Genomic DNA, 26,556 nt, shown 5'->3' with positions numbered 1-26,556 from the left:
GGCGACAACTTTAATGTGACATATAAATATGAGTTTTATAAAGTTGCTATTGTATGTTCTTGAGGCTAGGACGTACTGATTAAGATGTATGACTATGAGGTAACGGCAGAAGTAACATCCGTTACTTTTTTCGGTAACGGAAACGGTAACGCGTTAACTTTTTTTATGGGTAACGCAGGGCGGTAACGCGTTCCTTTATCTTTAGCGTAACGAGTAACGTATTTAGTTACTTTTTTTCGGTAACGCATACAACACTGGAGACAGCAGTGGGATTTAATGTTTTGTTATACCCAGCCGCGGGGCGAAATGCAAAGAATACCCGTGTGCTTAGATTTAGATGCACGTTAAAGAACCCCAGTTGGTCAAAATTAGTCCGCAGTCACCCACTATGGCATGCCTCCTCGTAATCATATCGTGGTTTTGGCACGTAAAACTCCAGCAGTTATTATTATTATTATTATTATTATTATTATTATTATTATTATTATTATTATTATTATTATTATTATTATTATTATTATTATTATTATTATTATTATTATTATTATTATTATTATTATTATTCACAAAATATTGTCTTTTAGTGTGAAAAACTCACTGATTCCAAATCAACATGGTTTTCTTGCTGGCCGCTCAACTACCACAAATCTTGCTAGTTTCATGACGCAGATCTCCACACCTATTTCTCAGAGAGGACAGGTTGACGTAATCTACTGTGACCTGAGCAAGGCTTTTGACGTAGTCAGCCACACACTGATTATGGTTAAACTGGCGAACTTTGACGTTGACTTGTCGATTGTGAATCTCTTGCACAGCTATCTGCTCAATAGATCTTGTTATGTTGCCGTAAATGGCCAAACCTCTTCTTTGTATAAAGTGACTAGTGGGGTCCCTCAAGGGTCGGTATTAGGCCCACTCCTATTTTTAATTTACGTTAATGATGTTTCTTTTGCCATTCGTAATTCTTCTTTCCTCTTGTATGCCGATGACATCAAGATATTTAAGGAAATTCATTCAGTTAACGACTGTCGCTTGTTGCAGTCAGATTTATGTTCTTTTTCCGAATGGTGCAACGGCAATAACCTTTCTCTAAATACCGCAAAGACAAAATTCATGTCTATCACTCGCAAAACATCTAGCGTGTCATTTCAATACTTTGTCAATTCTGTGCCGTTATGCAAGGTTTATGAAATCAGTGATCTTGGTGTTGTTGTTGACAGCGCGTTAAACTTTTCTTCTCACGTTAAGCGTGCTGCTATGCGGGGCCTTCGTTCTCTCGGATGTGTTTGTAGAATATCTTGAGAATTCAGGTCTCCCATGGCCCTACACAAATTGTACACGGCAATATGTCTTCCGCAACTTGAGTATGCGTCCGTGATATGGAATGGCATTGCTCAATCCAGCGGTAACACCATTGAACGAGTCCAGAAAAAATTCCTCAGCATATATAACCATCGCTTTGCTAAAAATGACTCTGGATCTCGTTAAAATACTGCTGAGTCATTATCACTGCCATCACTTCACTGCCGACGAAATCGTTCTGATCTCTTATTTCTCTACAAGCTAGTCCACGGTTTCATATCCTGCCCTGTACTTCTCAACTGTGTTAATTTTCGAATTCCGCGTAAGTTAACCAGAGAGAACAGACCGTTTCATGTACCCGCCTGCTTCTTCCAACACTCTACCGTTCACAGAATACAAAGTCTTTATAATATTAATTTTCTTGATCTTGACGTTTTTCATAGTCCACAATCACTGTTTTTATCCGAGCTTTGCACTGTTTTGACATAGTATGGCACAGTGTACAAAGTCTTCCCTTCTCCGTCTTTCCGCATAGTTGTATGTGTGCAATCTAATTTTTTATTCCCCTTCAATATTTCTCATATTGTCTTATTTTACTCCTCCCCTTTAGTGTTCATTTCTCTTTGTCTACGTGTTTTTGCTCTTTTTATTTCTAAAGACTGTCTGTATTGTATTGTTTATTTTTATTGATTTTATTTTTGCGTGCGCCTGCACAAAGACCTCACGGTTGTTCCTGGGCACGTTAAATAAATGATTGATTGATTGATTGATTGATTGATTATTATTATTATTATTATTATTATTATTATTATTATTATTATTATTATTATTATTATTATTATTATTATTATTATTATTATTATTATTATTATTATTATTATTATCTTTTTTTATCTTTCTGCATCACAGTTCATGAAACCCTCAAGTGCCTGAATGGCCTGTCAATGTGGCCGCTCGGCTGCATTTTCCAGCCATTCCGCGGGATTCTGCAAGACATGTTCCATTTTTCTGAGTCGGTACCCGAAATTCACAGTGATGTGTTATTTGGATATCTTTTACTATAATTCCCGTGGTCTTCACACTAAGAGGCTCTCGAATTCTTCTCGAATGTTATTTCGTCTTCTTTTCCTATTATTGTACGTGCTTTCTGAAATTTGGCTGCAGGGGAATTCTCTCATCGGACTGTCTTCCCCCGAACTACAACACCTTCCGCAGTGACCGGGACTTCAGTGAAACTAATCAAAAAGGTGGTGGCGTATTGATGGCTGTAGATAGTTCACTGAGATCCGTTAGACGAAAAAACAATGACATGACTTCTGAATCGATCTCGCTTGAAATTAGCCTCAAGCACTGAAAAATTGTTGATTGGGTCTTTCTGTGTGTCGCTTAGCATTTTCCCAATCTCCTTTAATGAGATCATCGCATCCATTGAAAATGTGATATCTTCACATAGTAGGCACACAGTCATTGTTGTTTTCATTTTAATAAGCCTGGAATCGACTGAAACACACATTTTCTCTTTGCTGTGCAGCCTGGTAGAATTTCTTGCTTTTGTTTCCTTTCGGTAACATAATTTTGTCGTAAATTCTTTTGGTACTGTCATATACCTTAGTATGTCGAATAATCAGCTTGTTGAAGTCTCGGACATCTCTATTCTCCGTTCCGATGAATATCGCCCACTCTACGTCAGCTGTAAACGAAGCATTTCTTGTGACATCAACAAATCCCCTAGATTTGCTTTCAAGCGAGGTGATTACGCTGGATTATCCCATGACCTCTCTACCATTGATTGGCCACTGGTTACCGACAAGATCTTTGTTGATGATCAAGTCGATCAGTTTACGGAGCTTATCTTGAGAAGTATGCGCAATTTCATGCCCCAATACACACGTAATCACCGTAAATATCTCCACTGGTTCTAATTTGCGCTTATAAGTGCACTAAAGCACACAGGAAGTTCAACAGTTATAGTGAGTGGGAAATTTTTTTTTTTTTTACGAACTCTCTGCAAACGGCTATATGAACGGGAACTAGCTCATATTCTATTCTTAGAAAAAGGCACTTCTACCAGGCCGTCTAAGTTTTGGAAGTACATACGCAAACGGTTTAGGAAAAGAGGAGAGTCCATTTCACTATACTTTCTCAAATGGAGTAGAAGTCCAAGCCGTGGCTGACTGTTTTTCCACGCATATCTCATTCATTTATAAAGCCTCAGACTCAAGCACTTGTATCAGTCAACAGCCCAAGACATTTGCTACATCTAATGCTTTTTCGTGTGATGAAAAGCTAATCTGCCAGCGAGTTAAACGCTTGAAGCTGTCTTTATGATGCGGCCCTCATGGCATCCCCTCAGCTATTCTGAAAGCTTATGGCAGTATATTTGTTTTAGTACTGGCTGCAACATTTAATAACTGTCTGAATACTTCCACATTCCCTGGCATGAAAAACTGCTCGTGGTTTTCCTGTGTTCAAGTTTGACTGTAAAACTGATGTCTCGAATTATCGCCCGATTTCTCTTCTCAGTGTCACATAAAAAATCTTTGAGGTGGCTCTTCACAACATATTGTCTTTTGGCGTGAAATGACCATGATATCAGGGCTGGATATGTGCGGATGTCGATTGGGATGTCGGACATATTTGCGAAGGCAGCCATGATCGCTGTTGGGAGTGACAAAAACCACGCGCCTTGTGAAAGTGATTGTGTGGAAGCACATTAGTCGATAGGGTTTCAGCTTATGTTGATAACAAAAGAAAATAAACACCGGGTATTTGTAATACCATTTTTGTACTTCGGGGACCGTAGCCGGCAGAGAAGACGGACATCGGTCATATGCTAGCTGGCGTAGAGAAGAGAACATGATGGCGTCACTGGAGCGAAGAACGCAGACAAGAGAGGACAGCTGTGAGACCATAGGCGGTTGGTTCACTATATTTTAGGTTAATTTACACGTAGAGGGGATTAGTATTTCGCCTCCATCGAAATGCGACCACCGCGGCCGGGATCGAACCCGCGACTTTTGGGTCAACAGCCGAGCACCGTAACCACTGTATACCACCGAGGCGGACTTCTTTTTGAGAAACCCGTGTGTGTTCAAGGGTTCTTAGGTGGGCTAGTTGGTTCATGAACGTTGTGGCAGAACAGCGCAGAAAACGGGACTATGAGCACACAGGTCATAGCGCTGACTATCAACTGGTTTCTTTATTGGAAAGGCAGAGAATAGTCAGCGCTGTCTACTGCGTGCTCATTGCCTCGTTTTCTGCGCTGTTCCGCCACCATCCCCGTGTGTGTTGTCTTTATAGCTTCGTGCTGCAAACGGTTGGATGACAACACCTTTCTTTAATTAACGTTTTCTCGGGTCGTGGGGGTGCTGTCACCCCCCTGTAAAGTTGTTTTCGCCGCAAGGTACGCTCGTCCCGCGGGTTAAACGCAGTTAGCTTAAACATCCGCCGAGCGAAAGGTGGCGATGTGATCGCGCGGTTTAAGGTTAGCGTGGTGGCGCCAGCAGTGCCGCCTGGCGTGGACGAGGATAGGCTGGCGTGCGGGGAACAGCAGCGAGGCTCTTTGGGATTTGGCGGCGGGCGTGGACGGACGGCTCTCGGCGGGGTCCGTGCGTACGACTTCGCGGGTCGGGCGCACTGGCCCTCGTGGTGAGTCGGACGTAGGCGACGCCGTATGCGCGCATTGTATGTGTTATGTTTTCTGCGTATTGTATTGGCATTGTGTAAGGTTACTTAGCGTGTTGCTAGCTATGTATTAGATTCGGCTGGCGAGCTCGTCGTATGTAAAAGCAGGTTAATAAATGTACAAGTGTTTGGTTGCTCGACGGCGTGAACTGCATCCGTGTGTTCCGAGAGCGGCGCTCTTCTTCAGGCCCCACAAGGTTTAGGTTTACAGACTTTCTTTTCAGGTTAACACCGATTTGTTAATATACAGGGTGTTTCCCATAACAAGAACCAATGATCTTAAAAAATATATCATTAACATTCCTTTACCTCCTGACATTGCTATGTACGCCGATGACACTAACGTCTTTTCTGGAGCAGATCTAAACTCATTAGAGCAGCGTGCTAACACCTGGCTTAACGAACTTCACATCTGGCTTAATGTGAATGACACTAACTTAAACGTAACGAAGACACAGTACGCAATATTTCGTCCATAAATAAACCGGTCCTTTTCAAGACGTAGAACTGAGTGTCAACAATTCTATAATAACACCGTAAGCTCTTGTCGATTTCTAGGATTCATTTTCAGGTTTGTCTGAGCATATAAATTATATTCGTGTTAAGCTATCTAGATCTATTGGTATGTTATGCAGACTAAACTATGTCTAACCTTTACGTGTTAGGAAACAACATTGTTTCTTATTTATCCATTCCCACCTAACATACTGGCACCTAGTCTGGGGTACGTGCAACAAGACAGATTCCGAACGTGTTTCCTCTCTACAAAAAAAAAAAAAAGAAGCTTAAAAATGATTTATTCTCATCCGCCCTCATCACCTAACTCCCTGTATGAAACCCTAAACATACGTACTACCCCAGTTCTCACAGCTGTACATGTTTTGCTTAGCAACAATGATTTTCCGCGAAATCAAACACGATTATACCGCATTCTCAAACAAATATTTAAACAGACAAATGACATACGACCTACGCACTATCTCGCCGATGGGATCAAGACCAAAAACTAACTAAGGTGCTAAAGCTATAGATTATCTAATAATTTCTTTGTGTGCATACCCACCCTTAATCAAACGCGCCAATGAAAACTCACGTATGCTCGTTGCAAAGAACAAGTAAAACTACTTTTCATGCCTCCTTCAAACCTCTAATAGCTTTTCCATGACGCCTTATAAAATGCTGATAATTACCTCTGTTCTTCATATTGTATGGCTCAAACAGATGCATTGTAGCTTGTGAAAAGCTTGTGCAAAGACTATTACATGCAGCTGTTCGAGTTTGTATAACTTTTTCCCCTGATATTCGTGTTTCAGTGTTTTTTTTTACTTGTGTTAATTCTTGTTTGCATACTGTGTAATGAGCACTGTAATTATTTTCATACTTAAAATGGTCTTGCTCCTGGCTGTCAGGCATGTAAGTATGGGGTGAAGGCCTCGTCAGGAGACATACGAGTCTCCTTTTGCTTTATCTCGTGGACATATTTCACATTGTGTATGTACTGCAAATCAGTTCAGCGGAATCTCGCAGGGTGGCGGGTGGGGGTTCCACAGTCCCCATCTTGCGAGTAGTTCTATTTCAGCCACCAGTGGACGCCACTCAGTCACGACCACGACGACAACGTTTGGGACGTGAAACTCCCTAACTTTTGCCGGCGCGCGACACTGGATGAGGAGGGGGGACGAAAGCTTGCTGTCGTGGTTCAGGGAACTGAGAGATGTTTTTTTTTTTTTTTTTGCCCTTCAACGACATCTCTCTCTCTTTCTCTGAAGACCCTCGCGCACTTGTCTCTGCCCCCTGCAGCCTTTGAAGCACCACGAGAGGGACAACTGCGTTGAAAACGGCATGCGCAGGCTGTCGGCCGACAGCGCCGGCCCGTTCCATGCGCGGCAACTTTCTCGAGCAGTCCTGCCTCAATGGCCAGCTGCTGTACGTGACATACAGTGCCAAAATGCGGGGCTGGGTGACGAACTCTATCGCGTAGGTCACATCACAAGCGAACCACGAGACATCACATCCTTCAGTATACATTTGTAAATAATCCCCCTCTGTCGCTGTCATTTACTCCTACCCCATTAACCACTTTTCAGTTGTCAGCTGCTTGAGCTAGATAGCGGCCATTATTAAATACTTTCTTTTCTCCGTATCTGTGTACTTTTCAAGTAAACAACCACTTACTGTCCCGTTACTCTCTGTCCCGTTACACGTCCTGCCACAATCAATTTGTGCCCCAAAGATTTTATTTCTTTCGAGAAAGAACTGAGAGCGAAGTTCTGTCGCTCGAACGCTAGCTGCCTTGTGGATATCACCTAATAGCTGAAGCTTGGTCACCAGGGGCAAATAATTATGGCCAGAGGAAAGCTCCTATTCACACTTTTTTTAATTATTTGCAAATGCTCAGGAAAGATCTGTTCTCTTGGTGCCGTCAGCTCCAAGCAACCGGATATGAAGCAACAATTGTTTCAAAGGATATCAGCAGGCAGGCCGCGTGCCAGCAGGCCACTCATTACGCTGCGTGGCCACAACTGTCTTGTTCACTGCGATATGAAATCTTGTCATCCTCGCCCATTGCGGACACAACCTCGCATGTGCGATTTCGTCTGCTGTCTACGAGCTGCTCATTATCCAGCACATGAAGAAAATTTTAAGTCCGAAACGCGCATACTTGTAAACACCTCTATGCAAAGTATGCCCACTTCTCACTTTAAATTTCATTTCTGTTTTTTTTTAACTCTAAAGCACGTGTTTGTTCGTCATTTGTAACGCTTCTAATGGTGGAACTCTGTTTCATTCATAGATAACATCGGGTACCTAAAAAAAAACAACTTTGGAATAAAGCATAGTAGAGAGGCATGTAATAAAGTGCTATGTCACGCTATGTCAGGCATGCGAACGAGAAATTAAAATCTGACATGGGGTTTCCAGCTCGTCAATAGTTATACGATAGCGGAGGGAAAGAGGGGGGAGGCATAGCAGGGGCGTAGCCAGAAATTTTTTCGATTGGGGGGGGGGGGGGGGTGTTCAACCATGCTTTATGCATGTTCGTGCGTGCGTTTGTGCGTATACATACATACATACATACATACATACATACATACATACATACATACATACATACATACATACATACATACATGCATGCATGCATGCATGCATGCATGCATACATACATACATACATACATACATACATACATACATACATACATACAAAATTAAATTTCGAGTGTATATATATATATATATATACCCCGAAAGGAATAGGTGAGGTATAGGTGCGTAATTTAGGAGAACTATCGCTTATTACGCTTGTTGGTAGTATCCGTTGCAGTTCACCGCAGTGTAAGAAATGCACCCGTCCTCGTATGCGTCATTTCTTATTTGCGCCCGTTGCCGCGTTCGTATCGCTAAGCTGTGACTCGATATGTCGTGAACGGCGCTAACTGTTTTGCAATAGCGCCTGTAGTACAGAAAAAATAAAGAGAAAAAAAGTAGAAAGGGGCGAAGCGACCTTGGGCGAGATTTGCAGTGGCATTTAGCGTCATAATCAGAAACTCTGTGTCGTCGTTTTTTTTATTTTTTATTATTATTTTTTAAAGGCAGTGCTCTCAGCAATACGTACGCCACCAAAGCAGCTGCGGCACTTATAGGCCATTTGGGCAAGTCAACGTGCTGCATTCGCGTTACTTACGTCATCGTGAGGAAGGCCATCGTATATTCCGTTTACGTTTCACCCTGCGCCGCATATAGCAGATGAATCGTAAATTAAAAAAAAAATATGCGTAAGGCTGTTGACGTGTAAATGTTTTATAAACAAATGTACGTAACCTAAATATTTCATCAAGGTACGGCCCATCTCTACACGCGCTAGGGGGGAAGTGCCAGTACAAATTCTCATCCTCGTTTGCCCGCTTGTGGCTACCTATATAGAGGAAATGCGTTGCTGTAATCCGTTAGCCTTTACACCAAAGCATTACATTCTCGGCGTAAAAGGGAGTTGAATGGCAGCTGCAGAACGAAGCTGCTGATGGGGAGCAATATTCCGGGGTACAAATCTGTGGTCGAGAGTATTTTGAAGCCTTGAAAGCAGTGGGGTAGCGTTCCCATTTCCGCAAAGTTTGGGCGCGTCTCTCTTTCTCCTCCTGTGTGCCGTCTCTTTTCGAGTGTTGCGCTACGTTTCTTGAGCTTTGCGCATGTCATTCAACCAGTATCAACTCGCACAAGAAAAAGTTATTGTGCGTGTACGTGAGGTCTGGAAGCCGCATATACTGTGCGTCGATGGTGGTGGCACACACAATGTGTACAACAACGGCCAAAACATGGAATAAGTTTATGCAAGGTTCACTGCAGCGGTACTTTGCTGACTGCAAGGCACGGTGTAACAAAAAAAAAGTTGCCGCAAAGATAGCAGGGTGGCGCCAGAATTTTTTTTTACTGGGGAGCACCCACAACAAGTGAGTTCAACTTCGTACAGGGGGCATGCGTTGTACTTTGGCTGTTGTTCTCTGTTGAGAGGTTGTTCTCTGTTGAGAGGGAGGGGGGGGCTGCGGCCCCCCGCCCCTGAGGGATAGAGGTAATGGGAGACCGGAACCGTGCACGAAGATAAGTACCTTTTGCTGGAAGAGCCAAGTCGAATAAAGAGAGGCAACTGGCAGTGGTGAAGCCCATCCATATTTCCTGTGCTCTGAAGGTTCACATCGCTACACATCGCTCAGTCTGAGAATCGCGATGCCACGTCCGCGACTTCTTGGTTTTCTTCACTACCAGTGTAGCACGCCATGCAACGAGGCGCTCCCGTGGTTACCCTGCATCCGCCCCTGCTTCTATTGCGCGCGCACTTGGACAACTTGAGGCCACGGCCTGTAGGAACTGCGAGCTCACTTGGCGTAATTCTCCGATTCATTTCTGTTGCTATCATTTATTGAACTATTGGGGCGAACCGCGTTCCGCGCTGGCGGCACGCGGTTTCCGTCTGTCCAGCATATTCGATCTTGCACGCTTCACACCTAAATTTGTATGCCTCTTTCTTCGAATCACAGTTAAAGCCCTCCTTAATTTTATATAGAAAGTGTGAGTGGTAAGCTTAGGCCGTGTTTGTGGTCACCCTGTGGCATGTGTCGGTACACTTTGCATCGAGATTTTCCGAATGGTCTTCATGCCCTCTGCCACTCGGATTTGCCCGTTTCTGCCCTCCTAAGTTATGTTATTTCTTCCGTAAACCACGTAAGGCAAGGTTTCATAAACGGCAGATAGCACAGGCAATGCACGCGGGATGGAACGGACGGCGGCCGCCCGCGTCTACTCACCTAAACGGGGGCTGCCCCATACCTTTACTAATTCGGACTTTTGACGTCATTTTTCAATGCCCAGGGCTATGGCTACGCATGTTTCTTGACGATAATGTCGACCAAGGACCCCCGATGTTGGATTCAAAGAACCGTTTACTTCCCGCCATTACCCTCGGAAAGCCGAGGACCAATGGCAGGCCTTTGCGAGAAGCACGTCATCGCTTCATTCTTGCATCCATTGCGGAGCTTGTTTTCTTTCGGACTGGACCTTGCGGAGGGAAAGTTGCAGCGGGTCAAACTTGCTCCCTTGGCGCATACCTCAGCAGCCCCGCTTATTAGCAGCCCGTCCAATGATGATTATGTGTTCAACAATGGTGGTGAGCTGTTAAACAGCGAGCGACGCACAAGAACACTTAGACGCACTTCGTAGCTTCGTCGCGAATGCAGAGCTGAGGGAGCAAACTGCAGCTTCTCTTCTTACTTTTCTGAGGAATTTACTGCTAGACGTCGAAGGGAAGAAAGTGCAGCGCGAATTGACCAGTTACTTCAATGTAGCTCAGTAAGATTGAGCTGCTGACGGAGTATTTTCCTCTTTTTTTTAAAGCTCTTTCGTTAATACGATTTTTGCATAATACGTTTTATTTTCCGGTTGCCGTGAAAAACGTATCGACGGGATTGTACTGTACTGGTATTTTGTGACGTCAAGTCTATCGAGATCGCTTTGAACGTCGCCACTCGGTAAATGAATATCAACGGAGCTCGAGGAATCGCCACTCATTCATGTTAGAATCAATTGAATCTCTGTTGTGAATACTATAGTACTACACTAATGGACATTTATTAAAAGTACTAATGGACATTTATTAAAATGGCCCCACGGATTATAATCCATGGTTCCATTTTAATAAATGTCCATTTCATGCGCTTTACTTAATTACACTGACAACGCGAGAACATGACATGGAACGAATTGAGGTCGGGCGAGCCCTTCGTAAGGGTGCCGGCCGTTCCATGCTGTATTCCTTCCGTCTACTTGAGGTTTTTGAGATTAATCAACACAACGCTAATGAATTTCCAGGCACGTTTTTTTTTTCTTGAAGGCATATGATGTCACTCCATCAGCGAGTAAGTTCCAGAAAATGGACATGAGGCTAATTCTAACTAGCCGACTTCGACCAGGCAATTGCAACATGCGCCTTCAAGGACGCGTTGGTATTGTCGTAATGAAAGGAAACGTGTCCTCTCTTTTACAGCACTCCATTCGAGGCTTATACCTGTGTCACGTGGTGCACTGCTGATCGCGATTAAACCCAATTTCTCAACGTTGATTAGCTACCTTCTGCAGCTCGCGTAAAGGAGCCAATCATGATCAAGAAATTCGATCCGGATCAGGCCCGATCGCAATGAAAAGTGACTGTGCGACACCGGTATATACACGATACACGATATACAGTCCAGTGTTGGCGCAGTCATCGCGATGCAAATCGTGAATTACGCAAATGATAACTCAACCCCTTCCTAAGGCTCGATGAAACGCGCTGCATCCTACGAGACGTCTGCTTGGCAGAGGCTGGCAAATAAAGTAATCGATTGATGAAGATGAGAAAGAATGCACATATTTGCGGAGCGTGGCATGGGACAGGTAAGCAAAGCTCTGCCAGAAAACGGAGTCTAGCCGTTGCCGCACGGCAATGTACAACTGTTATATGCACGGAACTATTCCATTACCTGGTGGAGTAGAAATGCTTAACGTGGCAGCCCACTAGTAATAAAAGCACGTACACTGGCATCAAGGAGTTTTAAAAGGACGTTTTAGTTGTGTTCTGCCCATTGGTTCAACAAATAATCTCAGGTATTTAGACAAAAGTGCCGTCTGTCAAGAATTTAGGAGCTAGCTCGCTTAAACCCAGCATTCGCTAATGTGGGCAAATGAAAAAAGAATGAAAAATGGCCAGTTTTACAGATGGGTGGTCATTCTTTCAGAACGTCTACGTTGCCTTGAAGAGTACCAACGTATATCTTTCAGAAACGGAATTAACTAGGAATTGCGGCGTTCAATGCAGAGATTTTCTCACGTTTCCTCTTACGCCTGGAGACTGAGCACACCGTCATGCGAACAGTTTGGCTACTGGGAAAGAGTGAATTTTTTAGTGGGCGTGTTCTTCCCCGAAGCACTCACTGTGACGCCTTCACACCGCACGGCATGATTGTTGAAAGCGACACCGGAAGAGCCGGAGGCGTACGGGTGGCCCACCCCCGCAGAGCACTGTGGCACCCGAGAGCAAGGAAACGCTCACCTGAACATGCTGGTGAAGACATCGAGTGGGTTTCGGCGGTTGCCCGGCAGCGAGGCGGTCTCCGCGTTCATGGAGTCCGGCTGAAGCATGGCCTGCGAGCGTCGTTCCGACACTGAGCGCAGCCGGACGCCGGAAAGGCAGCCGACGGGGCTCGGAGCCCGCATCAACGGCCGCGTTTCGGCCTCGCCTGCAGAGCAGCCCGCGGACCTAGGGGACAGGGCACGGCTCGGCGGCTCAACTAAGGACGCGGCAAAAGCGGGGCCTACCTGCTCATGGGCTCGGCTGCCGTCCGAGGGGCCGCCGCGCCGCGCGGCTCGCAGCGAGCACGCCGCTAGCTCCGGCCATCGCGCAATGACTCACGACGCGATCGATCGGCGGCGCGCTGCGGGCCTCGGACGCCACCGCGTGGCCCGAGTTACGCGGTGGCGTCACCGTCGGTCATGTCACAGGCATGCGCCTGTGAATGACCGCAGCTGAACATGGGTCTTGCTACCAAAAGCGACAATTCGTCATCAAGAAGCCGAATGTCAACTTACGGGCGCAGAGGACGACGGTATCACCCGGCGGGCTTCGCTGGAGTCCCGCATGTTGACGTTCCTGCCGAAAGCGATCGGGCACGAGGAGCGAGTGGCGGCCGATGCACGTGCTTCTCACGCGCAACTTCATCGTTCGCCATCCAGGACGAACGAAACAATCTCTTTTGCGCTGGTCGGCAAAAGAAATCCGCCCAATCCGGCGCAGAAGCAGGTACTAATAGAAGTGACTCGGCCTGGTAGCGAAAGGATGAGAATGTAACACTTAAGATGAAGAAGGGAACTCAGGAGCGGTGGTGCTGCACTGGCTTTTGCCGCCCGGCGGACCTGAGCGCGAATCGCGCGCGTTTCCGGTTCCGAGCTGGCGAGATGATTCTCCCCTGCTCCTTTGTCTATGCTATGGTTTATAAAGTTATCTAAACCTACTGGTTCACACCCCCATGAGATGTGGAAGAACGTTGGCCTGCCGCCACGCCACGGACAGACGTCCTGGCACAGTGTAGGATGGATTTTATGCGATCTGGATAGATTTGTATACACGTTCATTTGGATGTTTCTAAGGTCTGCGGCATCCTCGTTGTAACGGTAGGAAAAATCACACGATAGCAGCTCTAAAAGCCACAGTAAATCAGACCTCCAGAATGAATCGGTGTATCACATATCATAAAAAGGGCATGCAAGAGAAGGACACATTAAGATCAGTGCAGGCTCCGTTAATGAGCAGATTAGTGTACGGCCTGCCCTTCCACCGGCTCAACAACAGCGAGGAGGGCCAGATGGACTCAGTTAACTATTAGATAAGGCGGCGCTGGGACCGCCGGTAGGCACGTTAACTGAAAAAAATTCGGCAGATCCCACCAATTGTGGGAATCTATTTCATGAGAAGCAATCAGCGATTAGTTGCCTATGCTGCATTTTTTGGCTTTGAGCCAAGCGTTACGAGGTAGATCGACGTACTTTTGTAAGCGTAGTAGTTGCATGCACATCGTCGCCTTACCAAGCGCGTCAACTGGCGTTTAAAGGACCCCTAAAGCACCAACAGACGCCCGCGTGCTCCTCTCCGTGCCTTTCCTCTATCGACAACAGCCGTCATGACGTCACCTGTATGATTAGGTGACGTCGCGATCAAGAGGCGCTGTCAGTTGGCGAAAAGAGCCTGTTTTCTGCTAGCAGATGCGCGCGCTTCTTGCGTTTCCGCCTCGGACGCTGAGGAAGGACACTCGGAGGGGTGGATAGACGAGCCGACGAACGCTGCCTAGCGAAGGAAAGAGCGAAACGAGAAAGCGCGTGCAACACAACTGCAACGCCACAACTAAATTTCGACCTCTGGGTGGTTTAGGGGCCCTTTAAAGGGTATCTTATAGTCTGACGTAACGTCAGCACTCACTTTAGAGCACAGGTGCCAGTATCATTGAGACGAAGTGCACTTTACGGTGCGATGATGGGAATGTCATAGTAACTTTCTTTAGCGTATTTCTCCGGGCTTGAGCACCGCTTGAATATAGCTTGCTTAATCGTGGGAATATTACAAATGTAATTTTTATTAGACATCTATAAAAGCGGAGCCAACACTAGAACCACAATTGACGTTAACCTGACATGACGCCTGTATCATAGGGGTACATATGCAGTGTTTATTGCTTTGTTATAAAATTAGATAGCCCCAACTGCAGACGCACTGCAGCCACAATTGACGTTGCACCGACATTACGCCTGCATAGGGTCTTTTTCCAAAGCAGTTTCGAGGCGTGGCGTGGCTCTGCGGTAGAATACCAGACTGCCAAGCAAAATGCTTGGGTTTGACTCCTGATCGGATCTGATTTTTAGGCTTTGCATTCGTCGAGTCAACGCTGCCCACGTCGGTTTTTCTTTATGTTCTCGCATTTGAATTACCAACGTCGGTTCTCGCCGTTCCTGGGAAGGTATAAGCTGTCGATCACCTGTGGCGCATACCCGCTTAGCGTGGCCCGTCGTGTACGGGTATGTGCCACACGTGTCTAGAGGAAAGGGTTTGGCGACCTACGCGACAGGATTTTCAAATTATTCATTTCATGACCAGACACTCATATTCGTCAAACCCTCTTACCCTCCCATGCCATATTTGATCTACACCAAGCTAAGGAGGCGATCACGAGAGCACCCAGACGTAGGTGGCTAGATAGATAGATAGATAGATAGATAGATAGATAGATAGATAGATAGATAGATAGATAGATAGATAGATAGATAGATAGATAGATAGATAGATAGATAGATAGATAGATAGATAGATAGATAGATAGATAGATAGATAGATCGATAGATAGATAGATAGATAGATAGATAGATAGAAAGAAAGAAAGAAAGAAAGAAAGAAAGAAAGAAAGAAAGAAAGAAAGAAAGAAAGAAAGAAAGAAACGCTCAAAGTGCCTAGGATTCGCTAAGAAATGCTTCGCATTTAAAACTATAAGCTATACTTACGCCGAACAGTAACAGAGCTGATAATTTCACATCGTCAAAAAAAAACAACCTGTTCCGGCTGTCGCTGCGCTGCATGAACATTTTCAACGTGACTCTCGCATAGACAATCAACGAGAGTCGATGCCGCCTTGTGAATTCACCAACATCACAACTACGAACCAACGAAATTACGACGCAACGATACAGCATGTATTGCCGCTTAATGCATGTGCATATATGTTCGATACAGCATGCGCTAAAGTTTGCCAAGTCTACACAAATGCTGCCAGACATGATTTCAAGCGATCTACGGAAGCTAGCGCTCAGGTAATATGGAACTTGAAAGCATGCACGATGTCATGCAAGATGCTACCTCTACACATCTGGATATTTTCCTTGGCGGCTGTTGGAGAACAAGAAAGTTCACACATTGATGAAAATCTGCGAGTGGCGATGCACATCACGAATGGCAACACAGGTGTCAATGTACACTGGATTCACATTGGCGTATCGATCGGTCTGACGACCCATGGCAAATATCTTTTCGCGTGCCTCAAGATGATCATATTGATTATTACTATTATTATTATTATTATTATTATTATTATTATTATTATTATTATTATTATTATTATTATTATTATTATTATTATTATTATTACAATGATTAGCCCACAATCATTGTTTTTATCCGAGCTTTGCACTGTTTTGACATAGTGTGGCACAATGTACAAAGTCTTCCCTTCACAGTCTTTCCACATAGTTGTATATATGCAATCTAATTTTTTATTCCCCGTCAATATTTCTCGTGTTGTCTTATTTTACTCCTCCCCTTTTGTGTTCATTTCTCTTTGTCTACGTGTTTTTGCTCTTTTTATTTCTGAAAACTGTCTGCATTGTATTGTTTATTTTTATTGTTTTTTTTTGCGTGCGCCAGCACAAAGACCTTACGGCTGTTCCTGGGCACGTTAAATAAATGATTGATTATTATTATTATTATTTTTTTTATTAGATTTGCCTTCAAGCGAGGTGATTACACGGGCCTCTATCATCACTTGTCTACCGTTGAGTGGTCACAGGTTACTGACAAACCAAATGTTGATGAGCAGGTTGATCGGTTTACGGAGCTTGTACTGAGCAGCATGCGTAATTTTATTCCCCAATATACACCTAAACAACGTAAATATCCCCACTGGTTCTCATCTGAACTTATCAGTGCACTGAAGCATAAAGATCACGCACACAGGAAATCTAAATGTTCTCCATCCAGCGAGTGGAAGGAAGAGTTCAGCTTCCTTCGAACTCTCTCTAAACGCCTATATAAACGGGATCATAGTTTGTATATTGAATTCTTAGAAAAAAGCGCCTCTGACAGGCCTGCTGAGTTTTGGAAGTATGTACGTAAACGGTCCAGCAAAAGCGGAGAGCCCTTCAGACTACTGGACTCAAATGGGGTAGAAGTGCATGCCGTCGCTGACTGTTTTGCCACGCATTTCTCATCCGTTTATAAGGCCTCAGACTCTAGCACTGATATCAGACAACAGCCCAAGGCGGTTAGCTCATCCAGTGCTTTGTCGCTGGATGAAAATCTTATCTGCGAATGCATTAAGCGCTTAAAACCATCCTTATCATGTGGGCCAGATGGCATCCCCTCCGCCATACTAAAAGCTTATGGTAGTATATTTGTCCCAGTACTAACTACGATATTTAATAACTGCCTGGACACTTCCACATTTCCAAGCATGTGGAAAACTGCTCGTGTTTTTCCAGTATTTAAGTCGGGCTCTAAAACAGATGCTTCTAACTGAAAAACCAAAAAGACGCGTACCATCAAGGAAAAAGGTAAGGAAAGGACAGAAAGGGCGTCACTCGCAACTAACTTTATTCCCAGAACATCAGCATCATATATAACCACAGCGACCCTGCGCGCGCACATCGCCTCACAAGCTCGTCAAAAACCCGCGACAACAAGATTAACTAATCGCAAAATGAATCGATGAAACTAAATTCACCCCCACGCAGAGCAACAGATGTGTCACTAACACAGCATTCTTTCTTCTTTCTAATATAGTATGCTTCCATAATTTCACGCGCTAAGACATCGTTACTCTTTCCAAGAACGGAAACACTGGCAAAACACCAAGGGTACAGGTACCCTTGGTGTTCTCGGCGCCCCGCAAGTTGGCTAGCCTGTGCCCACGCATTTCTTCTGCACCGAGGCCCTCCCCGTGTGGGAAGAGGCACGCAAGGCCTTTTGTCGCCTGCTCGGTTGGCGTGGTGTACGAGATCCCGCTTAGTTGTGGTAGGCTATATATCGGCCAAACAGGCCGGTGCATAAACGACAGGATGAGGGAGCACGAACTTTCCGTGAAAAATAAACTTTCAGCACATTTGCCTGTGCATTGTGGTTCCTGCAAGTGTGAGCCTGGTTTTGCCAGTGTTTCCGTTCTTGGAAAGAGTAACGATGTCTTAGCGCGTGAAATTATGGAAGCATACTATATTAGAAAGAAGAAAGAATGCTGTGTTAGTGACACATCTGTTGCTCTGCGTGGGGGTGAATTTAGTTTCATCGATTCATTTTGCGATTAGTTGATCTTGTTGTCGCGGGTTTTTGACGAGCTTGTGAGGCGATGTGCGCGCGCAGGGTCGCTGTGGTTATATATGATGCTGATGTTCTGGGAATAAAGTTAGTTGCGAGTGACGCCCTTTCTGTCCTTTCCTTACCTTTTTCCTTGATGGTACGCGTCTTTTTGGTTTTTCAGTAAGCATGTACCAACTAGCCCAACAAAAAGTTCTATTAAGATGCTTCTAATTATCGCCCGATTTCTCTACTATGTGCCACATCAAAGATCTTTGAGCTGGCTCTTCACGACATATTGTCTTTTAGTGTGAAAAACTCATTGATTCCTAATCAACATGGTTTTCTCGCTGGCCGCTCAACTACCACAAATCTTGCTAGTTTCATGACGCAGATCTCCACACCTATTTCTCAGAGAGGACAGGTTGACGTAATTTACTGTGACCTGAGCAAGGCTTTTGACGTAGTCAGCCACACGCTGATTATGGTTAAACTTGCGCACTTTGATGTTGACTTGTCAGTTGTGAATCTCCTGCAGAGCTATCTGCTCAATAGATATTGTTATGTTGCCGTAAATGGCCAAACGTCTTCTTTGTATAAAGTGACTAGTGGGGTCCCTCAAGGGTCGGTATTAGGCCCACTCCTATTTTTAATTTACGTTAATGATGTTTCTTTTGCCATTCGTAATTCTTCTTTCCTCTTGTATGCCGATGACATCAAGATTTTTAAGGAAATTCATTCAGTTAACGACTGTCGCTTGCTGCAGTCAGACTTGCGCTCTTTTTCCGAATGGTGCGACGGTAATAACCTTTCTCTGAATACCTCGAAGAAAAAATTCATGTCTATCACTCGCAAAACATCTAGCGTGTCATTTCAATACTCTGTCAATTCTGTGCCGTTATGCAAGGTTTATGAAATCAGTGATCTTGGTGTTGTTGTTGACAGCGCGTTAAACTTTTCTTCTCACGTTAAGCGTGCTGCTATGCGGGGCCTTCGTTCTCTCGGATGTGTTTGTAGAATATCTCGAGAATTCAGGTCTCCCATGGCCCTACACAAATTGTACACGGCAATATGTCTTCCGCAACTTGAGTATGCGTCCGTGATATGGAATGGCATTGCTCAATCCAGCGGTAACACCATTGAACGAGTCCAGAAAAAATTCCTCAGCATATATAACCATCGCTTTGCTAAAAATGACTCTGGATCTCGTTCAAGTACTGCTGAATTATTATCACTGCCATCACTTCACTGCCGACGAAATCGCTCTGATCTCTTATTTCTTTACAAGCTAGTCCACGGTATCATATCCTGCCCTGTACTTCTCAATTGTGTAAATTTTCGAATTCCGCGTAAGTTAACCAGAGAGAACAGACCGTTTCATGTACCCGCCTGCTTCTTCCAACACTCTACCGTTCACAGAATACAAAGTCTCTATAATGTTAATTTTCTTGATCTTGACGTTTTTCATAGCCCACAATCATTGTTTTTATCCGAGCTTTGCACTGTTTTGACATAGTGTGGCACAATGTACAAAGTCTTCCCTTCTCAGTCTTTCCACATAGTTGTATATATGCAATCTAATATTAAATGCGAAGCATTTCTTAGCGAACTTCTGCGACTTTGAGCGTATCTATCTATCTCTCTATCTATCTATCTATCTATCTATCTATCTATCTATCTATCTATCTATCTATCTATCTATCTATCTATCTATCTATCTATCTATCTATCTATCTATCTATCTATCTAGCCGCCTACGACTTTGTGCTCTCCTGGCCGTTTCGTTAATCGGATATATACCGAAATTGGTGTGTCATAACATGGCCTTATTACGAACATAAATGACAAGTCATATCATGAAAATCATGACACGCATGTCATGAACAGCATGATTTACATTCCACGACCTTAGGCTCTTGTGGCCGTTACGTTAATTTCATATACACCAAAATTGGTACGACGTGACAAGAATTCATTACGAACATAATGACTGGTCCTAACATGCAAATCATGACGCGCATGTCATGTGCAGCATGATTTACATGACATGGTCTCTGGGCGCCCGAGGCCGTTTAAATGAAGGGATATATACGAAAACTGGTATAACCAGACATTTCTGTATGAAGAACATAACTGACTCGTGATAACATGAAAATCGTGACATGCATGTCATGTATGACATGATTTACATGCCACGCTCATGGCGCACTCGTGGTCGTTTCGCTAGATTGATATACACCAAAATTGGTATTGTGTTATGTGACTGTATGAAGAACATGAATAACAGGTCGTAGCAAGAAAACCATGACATCCATGACATTTATGTCATGATTTACATGCCACGCTCATGGTGCATTTGCGGTCGTTTCGCTTGCATGATATACTCCAAAATTGGTATTGCGCGACACGACCGTATGACGAACGTAAGTGAGAGGTGGTAACATGAAAATCATGACGTGCAAGTCATGTACAACCTGATTTACATGCCACGCTCATGGTGCGCTAGCGGCCGTTTCAGTAGATTGATATACACCAAAATTGGTATTGCGCGAAGTGACTGTATGAAGAACATGAATAACAGTTGGTAAGATGAAAACCATGACATGCATGTCATGTATGTCATGATTTACATGCCACGCTCATGATGCATTCGCGGCCGCTTCGCTAGCATGATGTACACCAAAATTGGTATTGCGCGCAGCGACTGTATGACGAACGTAAATGAGACGTGGTAACATGAAAATCATGATATGCATGACATGTACGACATGATTTACATGTCATGCTCATGGCGCACTCGCGGCCGTTTCGCTTGCTTGATATCTACCAAAATTGGTGTTGTGCTATGTGAGTGTATGAAGAACATGAATAACAGGTGCTGGCATGAAAACCATGACATATATGACATGTATGTCATGATTTACATGCCTCGCTCATGGTGCACTTGCGGCCGTTTCGCTGGCATAATATGCACCAAAATTGGTATTGCGCGACACGACCGTGTGACGAACGTAAATGAGAGGTGGTAACATGAAAATCATGACATGCAAGTCATGTACAACCTGATTTACATGCCACGCTCATGGTGCGCTAGCGGCCGTTTCAGTTGATTGATATACGCCAAAATTGGTATTGCGCGAAGTGACTCTATGGAGAACATGAATAACAGTTGGTAAGATGAAAACCATGACATGCATGTCATGTATGCCATGATATACATGCCACGCTCATGATGCATTCGCGGCCGCTTCGCTAGCTTGATGTACACCAAAATTGGTATTGCGCGCAGCGACTGTATGACGAACGTAATTGAGACATGGTAACATGAAAATCATGACATGCATGACATGTACGACATGATTTACATGTCATGGTCATGGCGCATTCGTGGCCGTTTCGCTTGCGTGATATACACAAAAATTGGTATTGCGCGACGCGACTACATGACGAACGTAAATGAGAGGTGGTAAGATGGAAGCATGACATGATGTCATGTATGTCATCATTTACATGCCGCGCTCATGGTGCATTCGCGGCCGTTTCGCTAGCTTGATATACACCAAAATTCGTATTGCGCGAAGCGACTGTAGGACGAACGTAAATGAAAGGTGTTAACATGAAAATCATGACATGCATGTCATGTATGGCATGATTTACATGCTATACTCGTGGTGCACTCGCGGCCATTTCGCTCGTTTGATATACACCAAAATTGATGTTGCGCGATGTCACTGTATGACGAACATAAATGAGAGGTCTTAACATGCGAATTATGTTATGCATGTCATGTACGGTATGATTTACATGCCACTGTCATGGTGTGCTTCCGGCCGTTTTGTTAACTGGATATATACCGAAATTCGTATGGCACGACTCGAGTGCGTGATGAACATAAGCGACAGGTCATGCATTGTATATACCAGAATATGCGTTTCATTGGCATGGTGTATACTAGATTGTGCATGCATGCGTGCATGGCAAGCATGCGATATATGGTGGACTAGATGTCATGGCATGAATGATTTCATTTGGCTCAAAGACAAACAAGGCGATGTATGCAGCTCTTTGCTGGCTGCTTCGCATTACATCGATTCCCACTGTGCGTGGGATCTGCCGATTTTTTTATGCCCCGTCAATATTTCTCGTGTTGTCTTTACTCCTCCCCTTTTGTGTTCATTTCTCTTTGTCTACGTGTTTTTGCTCTTTTTATTTCTGAAAACTGTCTGTATTGTATTGTTTATTTTTATTGTTTTTTTTTTTGCGTGCGCCAGCACAAAGACCTTACGGTTGTTCCTGGGCACGTTAAATAAATCATTGATTGATTGATTGATTGATTGATTGATTGATTGATTGATTGATTGATTGATTATTATTGTGGCACTTCATGATGGCACTCCATAATAACTACAGTAGAACTTTTCTTGCTTTCGCTGCACCGATTCAGTCTGTAACGTCATCAAAGTCCATTCTTTTCCGTTTCTTCGCTCTCTACACGCGGCCAAGTCTGTCTTGGCCCATTGGGGCCCGCAAATATACGAGAGTATTAACTTCAGCTTGATGAGGGATCTCATCTCAGCCAGCGATGGAAAGTGCTATGGTTATTAATAATAATATCTGGGATTTAACGTCCCAAAACCACGATGTGATTATGAGGGACGCGGTAGTAGAGGGCTTTGGAAATTTCGGCCACCCGGGGTTCTTTAACGTGCACCTAAATCTAAGTACACGGGCTTCGAACATTTTCGCCTCCATCGAAAATGCAGCCACCGCGGCCGGGATTCGATCCCGCAACCTTCGGGTGAGCAGTCGAGCGCCATATCCACTAGACCACCGTGGCGGGGCGTGCTATGGTAGCTTCATCTGAGTGGCGATGCGAAAGTTGGGAAAGACGCTCTCATTTCCATACTGAACAATGAATTGGGGGAGGTAATAACACTTTCAGGTCATCCCGCGGCGTGAAAGCAGCGGGCTACGATATAAAATCTCTTCAAAGAGATCATGTTCGTCAACGCCAAAACGGTAAAACTCTCCAAAGCTGTAGATATATTTACCATTAGCTGCTTCTTGTCGATGCCATAGGACAGCTTGCCATCGAGAAAAAAGCCAAACTTTCATAGGCGTATCTACCGGGGGGCAAGGGGGGCGCTAGCCCTCCCACTGAGAAAAGTTGGGGGGGCTTTCGACAGTGGTCATTGTCAACTGCAGACTGGGAAACCATCAATTGAGGCCAAGTTTTACCCTACTTCTACACATTAAACACTTATTTATACAATGAAATTTATCCTGCGCCTCTGCTGTAGAGATCGTCGCCCGTGTCTCACGACCACGCACTGTAGGTTCTCTGCGGTGCGGACCGCCTATGGGACGCTTTCGCGCTTTGCGCTACAGCATTGCAGAGAAGGCTATATACCGGTGAGTAGGGGCTCTTAACGTTAGAGCACTCTGTCATCATTTTATTCTGTTCTGCCTGGCCTGAAATTTACATAATCGACGACGCAAATACGGGCAGCAGTAAACGTTTCATAGACCGATCAAATGGTCTTCTTGTTTCAGGAAATTCATTTTTTTTCATCGGAAAGGAATAGCATCACCGCTGCTGTGTATATCCAATTTGCTATGAGTCGATGAGTGTGTAGAACTGTTGAGTGTTTTAGTTGGACCGCATTGGGGGCGGTAAAGAATGTTTCCGCTTGAGTTGCCGATTACCTGCGTCGCCTTGCCAACGTTTTTAGATTAATCTAAAAACGTCGGCCTTGCTTATCATATGGTAGCTTGCAGCGATCGCGGCGGCTTGGAACAAGGTGAGGAATAAGGCAGTGGACTCGAGTACATTGGGAAGCCCAGCTTTAAAGCTTGTCCCGCAAGTTGATCTACCGGACCAGGGAAATGGTCAAGGTCCACGGTTTTCTGGACTAATAATTGTTGGGGTTTAACGTCCCAAAACCACGACATGATTATGAGAGACGATGGCTCTGAAAATGCCGACCACCTGGGGTTCTTTAACGTGCACCTAAATCTAAGCACGCGGACCTCACGCATTTTCGCCTACATCGAAACTGCAGCGGCCACGGCCGGGATTCGACCCTGTGACCTGGGTTTTCTGGACTAAGGAGACTGAATTGACAGCCGGGCTAGTTGGTTTTGAGCATAGGTCGGCAAACTCACTCATGAGTCGACTCACTCAGGCTCACTCAGACTCATATCGAGACGTGAGTCTGAGTCTGAGTGAGTCCGGGTGAGTAAACTTTTTGTGAGCTTGAGTCCGAGTGAGTTCGGTTGGGAAAAATTTTGGTGAGTCTGAGTCCGAGTGATTCCGGTTGAGGAAAATTTTGGTGAGTCTGAGTCCGAGTGAGCCCTAAGGGCAAAATATCTTGCATGAGTGAGTCTGAGTGAGCTCCACATTTTTTGCCGACCTATGGTCCAATCTACTCAACTTTAGCATTACTATCAGCGCTATGTCAGCTCACGTTTATGCTCCCGGTATACTCCCGCATACTTCAACGCGCTACCGTTCATACGTCAGTTCAATATTTATTGATCAGAGGCGTGAGTTGAGGAGGGAGAGGGGGGGAGGTGCCTTGACCTCCCCCCGCAAACTTTTTCACGGGAAGTTACTGATAAAAATATCTCGTGTGAGTCATGACTTTCAATAAAAAGGTCCTTATTGAACTGAAAACTAAGATAACTCGTATTTGAAGGTACGAGATCAAAAGGTGCTAAGTAGCGCACCGATTATGCGAGATATTGGCGTTAAAGAGCATTGACATTATGGTAGAAAAAAGATAATTAAATGCTAACGGACTCATGAGTCGACTCACTCAGACTCACTCAGACTCAGATCGAGCCGTGAGTCTGATTCTGAGTGAGTTCGAGTGAATAAAATTTTTGTGAGTCTGAGTCCGAGTGAGTCCGGTTGAGAAAAATTATAGTGAATCTGAGTCCGAGTGAGTCCGGATGAGGAAAAGTATGGTGAGTCTGAGTCCGAGTGAGCCCTGAGGGTAAGTTATGTTTCGTGAGTGAGTCTGAGTGAGCTCCACATTTTTTGCCGACCTATGGTTTTGAGTGATCTCGAATTGACTGGTACAGGGCAAAATACGACGGCAAAGAAGCACACATGCGCAGTGCTGTTTATTTCTCTCCCTCCCTCCCTCTCTCTCAGGAAGAATGAGTTCAGAGAGTTGTATACACGCGCACAAACTGTTCAACATCGTTATACTACAATTCAAAATCTCGCCAGCTGATATACGTAGCCGCTGCCAATGTGATCGGCGGGCAGCCTTCTTGAATTACATTCAGAATGAGACACTGTCCGGCTATTCCAAAAAATGTTTAGGTATTGTTCAGCATAGTAATGCGCTGTTTAATGTGCACACGTAATTTTAACACCGCGAGATTTCATAGATTTGAGACGTCGCATAACAAGCAGGTGATTTTAAGGCACACCGAAAATTTTTGACGAATGGCGATGAACCAATGACCAAAAATACGCCGTATTGAAAATAGTGTAGTCTCTTATTTTCTATGTAGTCGTGCATGAGTGTTCATTATGCAATGGATCATTTTGTGGTCATTTGTGGCATCGCGTAACGAGCAGTTGCAGTGTGCATGAGCCAGAAAATTTCGACCAATGATAAACAGTTAACGGCCAATGCGGATGGAAACAATACGGGGTAGTTTAACGTTATGATCACCCACATTTTTTTTTCAAAAAAAAAAAAAAGATTTGTGCTTACACCGTTTGCATAGGCGCACATACTTGAAGGGCCTTCGAAGCAAAGTAGAAAACAGCGCAAAACAATGAAGAAAAGAAAGAGCAAACAGGAACAGCGCTGGTCCTGTTTGGTCCCTCTTGTCTTCGTTTGCGCTGTTTTCTATACTATGAAGTTCGCACGCTCCAAGCAAAGTTGCAAATACAAACATGATAAGCATAAAGAATGTGCTACGCTTCTAATACCACAAATTCTTACTTAAAAACAACTTTTGGTTGACAAGTTAACAATAATAGTAATGTAATAATAGTAATAATAATAACGAAGCGCTAGAAACACTATTTCGACGGGGAGCAACCAAGACAAAATATAGAATACGCAAACCTGAATATCTGCGAGAAAGTGTAACACTAATTACGGAAAAGAAAAGGTGCAGCCACTGCTACCTACATAAAAAATGAAATTATTAGTGAGCAGTTTCTAGACGTTAACGAAATTTTTTTAATAATGCAAATCTATACTACTGTCGAGGCTGCCATCGACATAATTGTATTCATGCATAAAGTTGTGGGGGTGATGTATAAAAACTGTTGCTTTCAATACTATCACATGCATAACCCGTATATTATGGTTGTCCCAGTGTAAGCTACGTAGGACTGACTGTACTTTTTCTATAACCTTATTAAACACTGATAACCATATTTTAACTCTGCATATGAAAAATCACATC

The 26,556-nt window shown here is 44.3% G+C and overlaps 1 protein-coding gene across 2 annotated transcripts in view; it reads right to left on the bottom strand.

Annotated features, from left to right (window-relative positions):
- The window catches only part of LOC119379361 (uncharacterized), a 33,300-nt gene extending 20,080 nt beyond the window's left edge, over nucleotides 1-13,220 (bottom strand). The window contains exons 1-2 of one of the 2 annotated variants that reach the window (XM_049411955.1): nucleotides 13,104-13,220; nucleotides 12,568-12,659 (exon numbers count right to left, since the gene is read on the bottom strand). In XM_049411955.1, coding sequence (XP_049267912.1) covers nucleotides 12,568-12,659; nucleotides 13,104-13,154 — 143 coding nt within the window. In that variant the 5' untranslated portion in view covers nucleotides 13,155-13,220. Of the gene's footprint in view, nucleotides 1-12,567; nucleotides 12,775-12,833; nucleotides 12,937-13,103 lie in introns of those variants that run through there. The other variant, XM_037648671.2, reaches the window with a different exon arrangement.
- Nucleotides 13,221-26,556: the final 13,336 nt, after the last annotated feature.

The sequence above is a fragment of the Rhipicephalus sanguineus genome, chromosome 1, assembly GCF_013339695.2.
Source record: "Rhipicephalus sanguineus isolate Rsan-2018 chromosome 1, BIME_Rsan_1.4, whole genome shotgun sequence".
Lineage (NCBI taxonomy): Eukaryota > Metazoa > Arthropoda > Arachnida > Ixodida > Ixodidae > Rhipicephalus > Rhipicephalus sanguineus.
The sequence above is the reverse complement of the archived record's forward strand: the minus strand, read 5'-3'. Positions and strand labels throughout refer to the sequence as shown.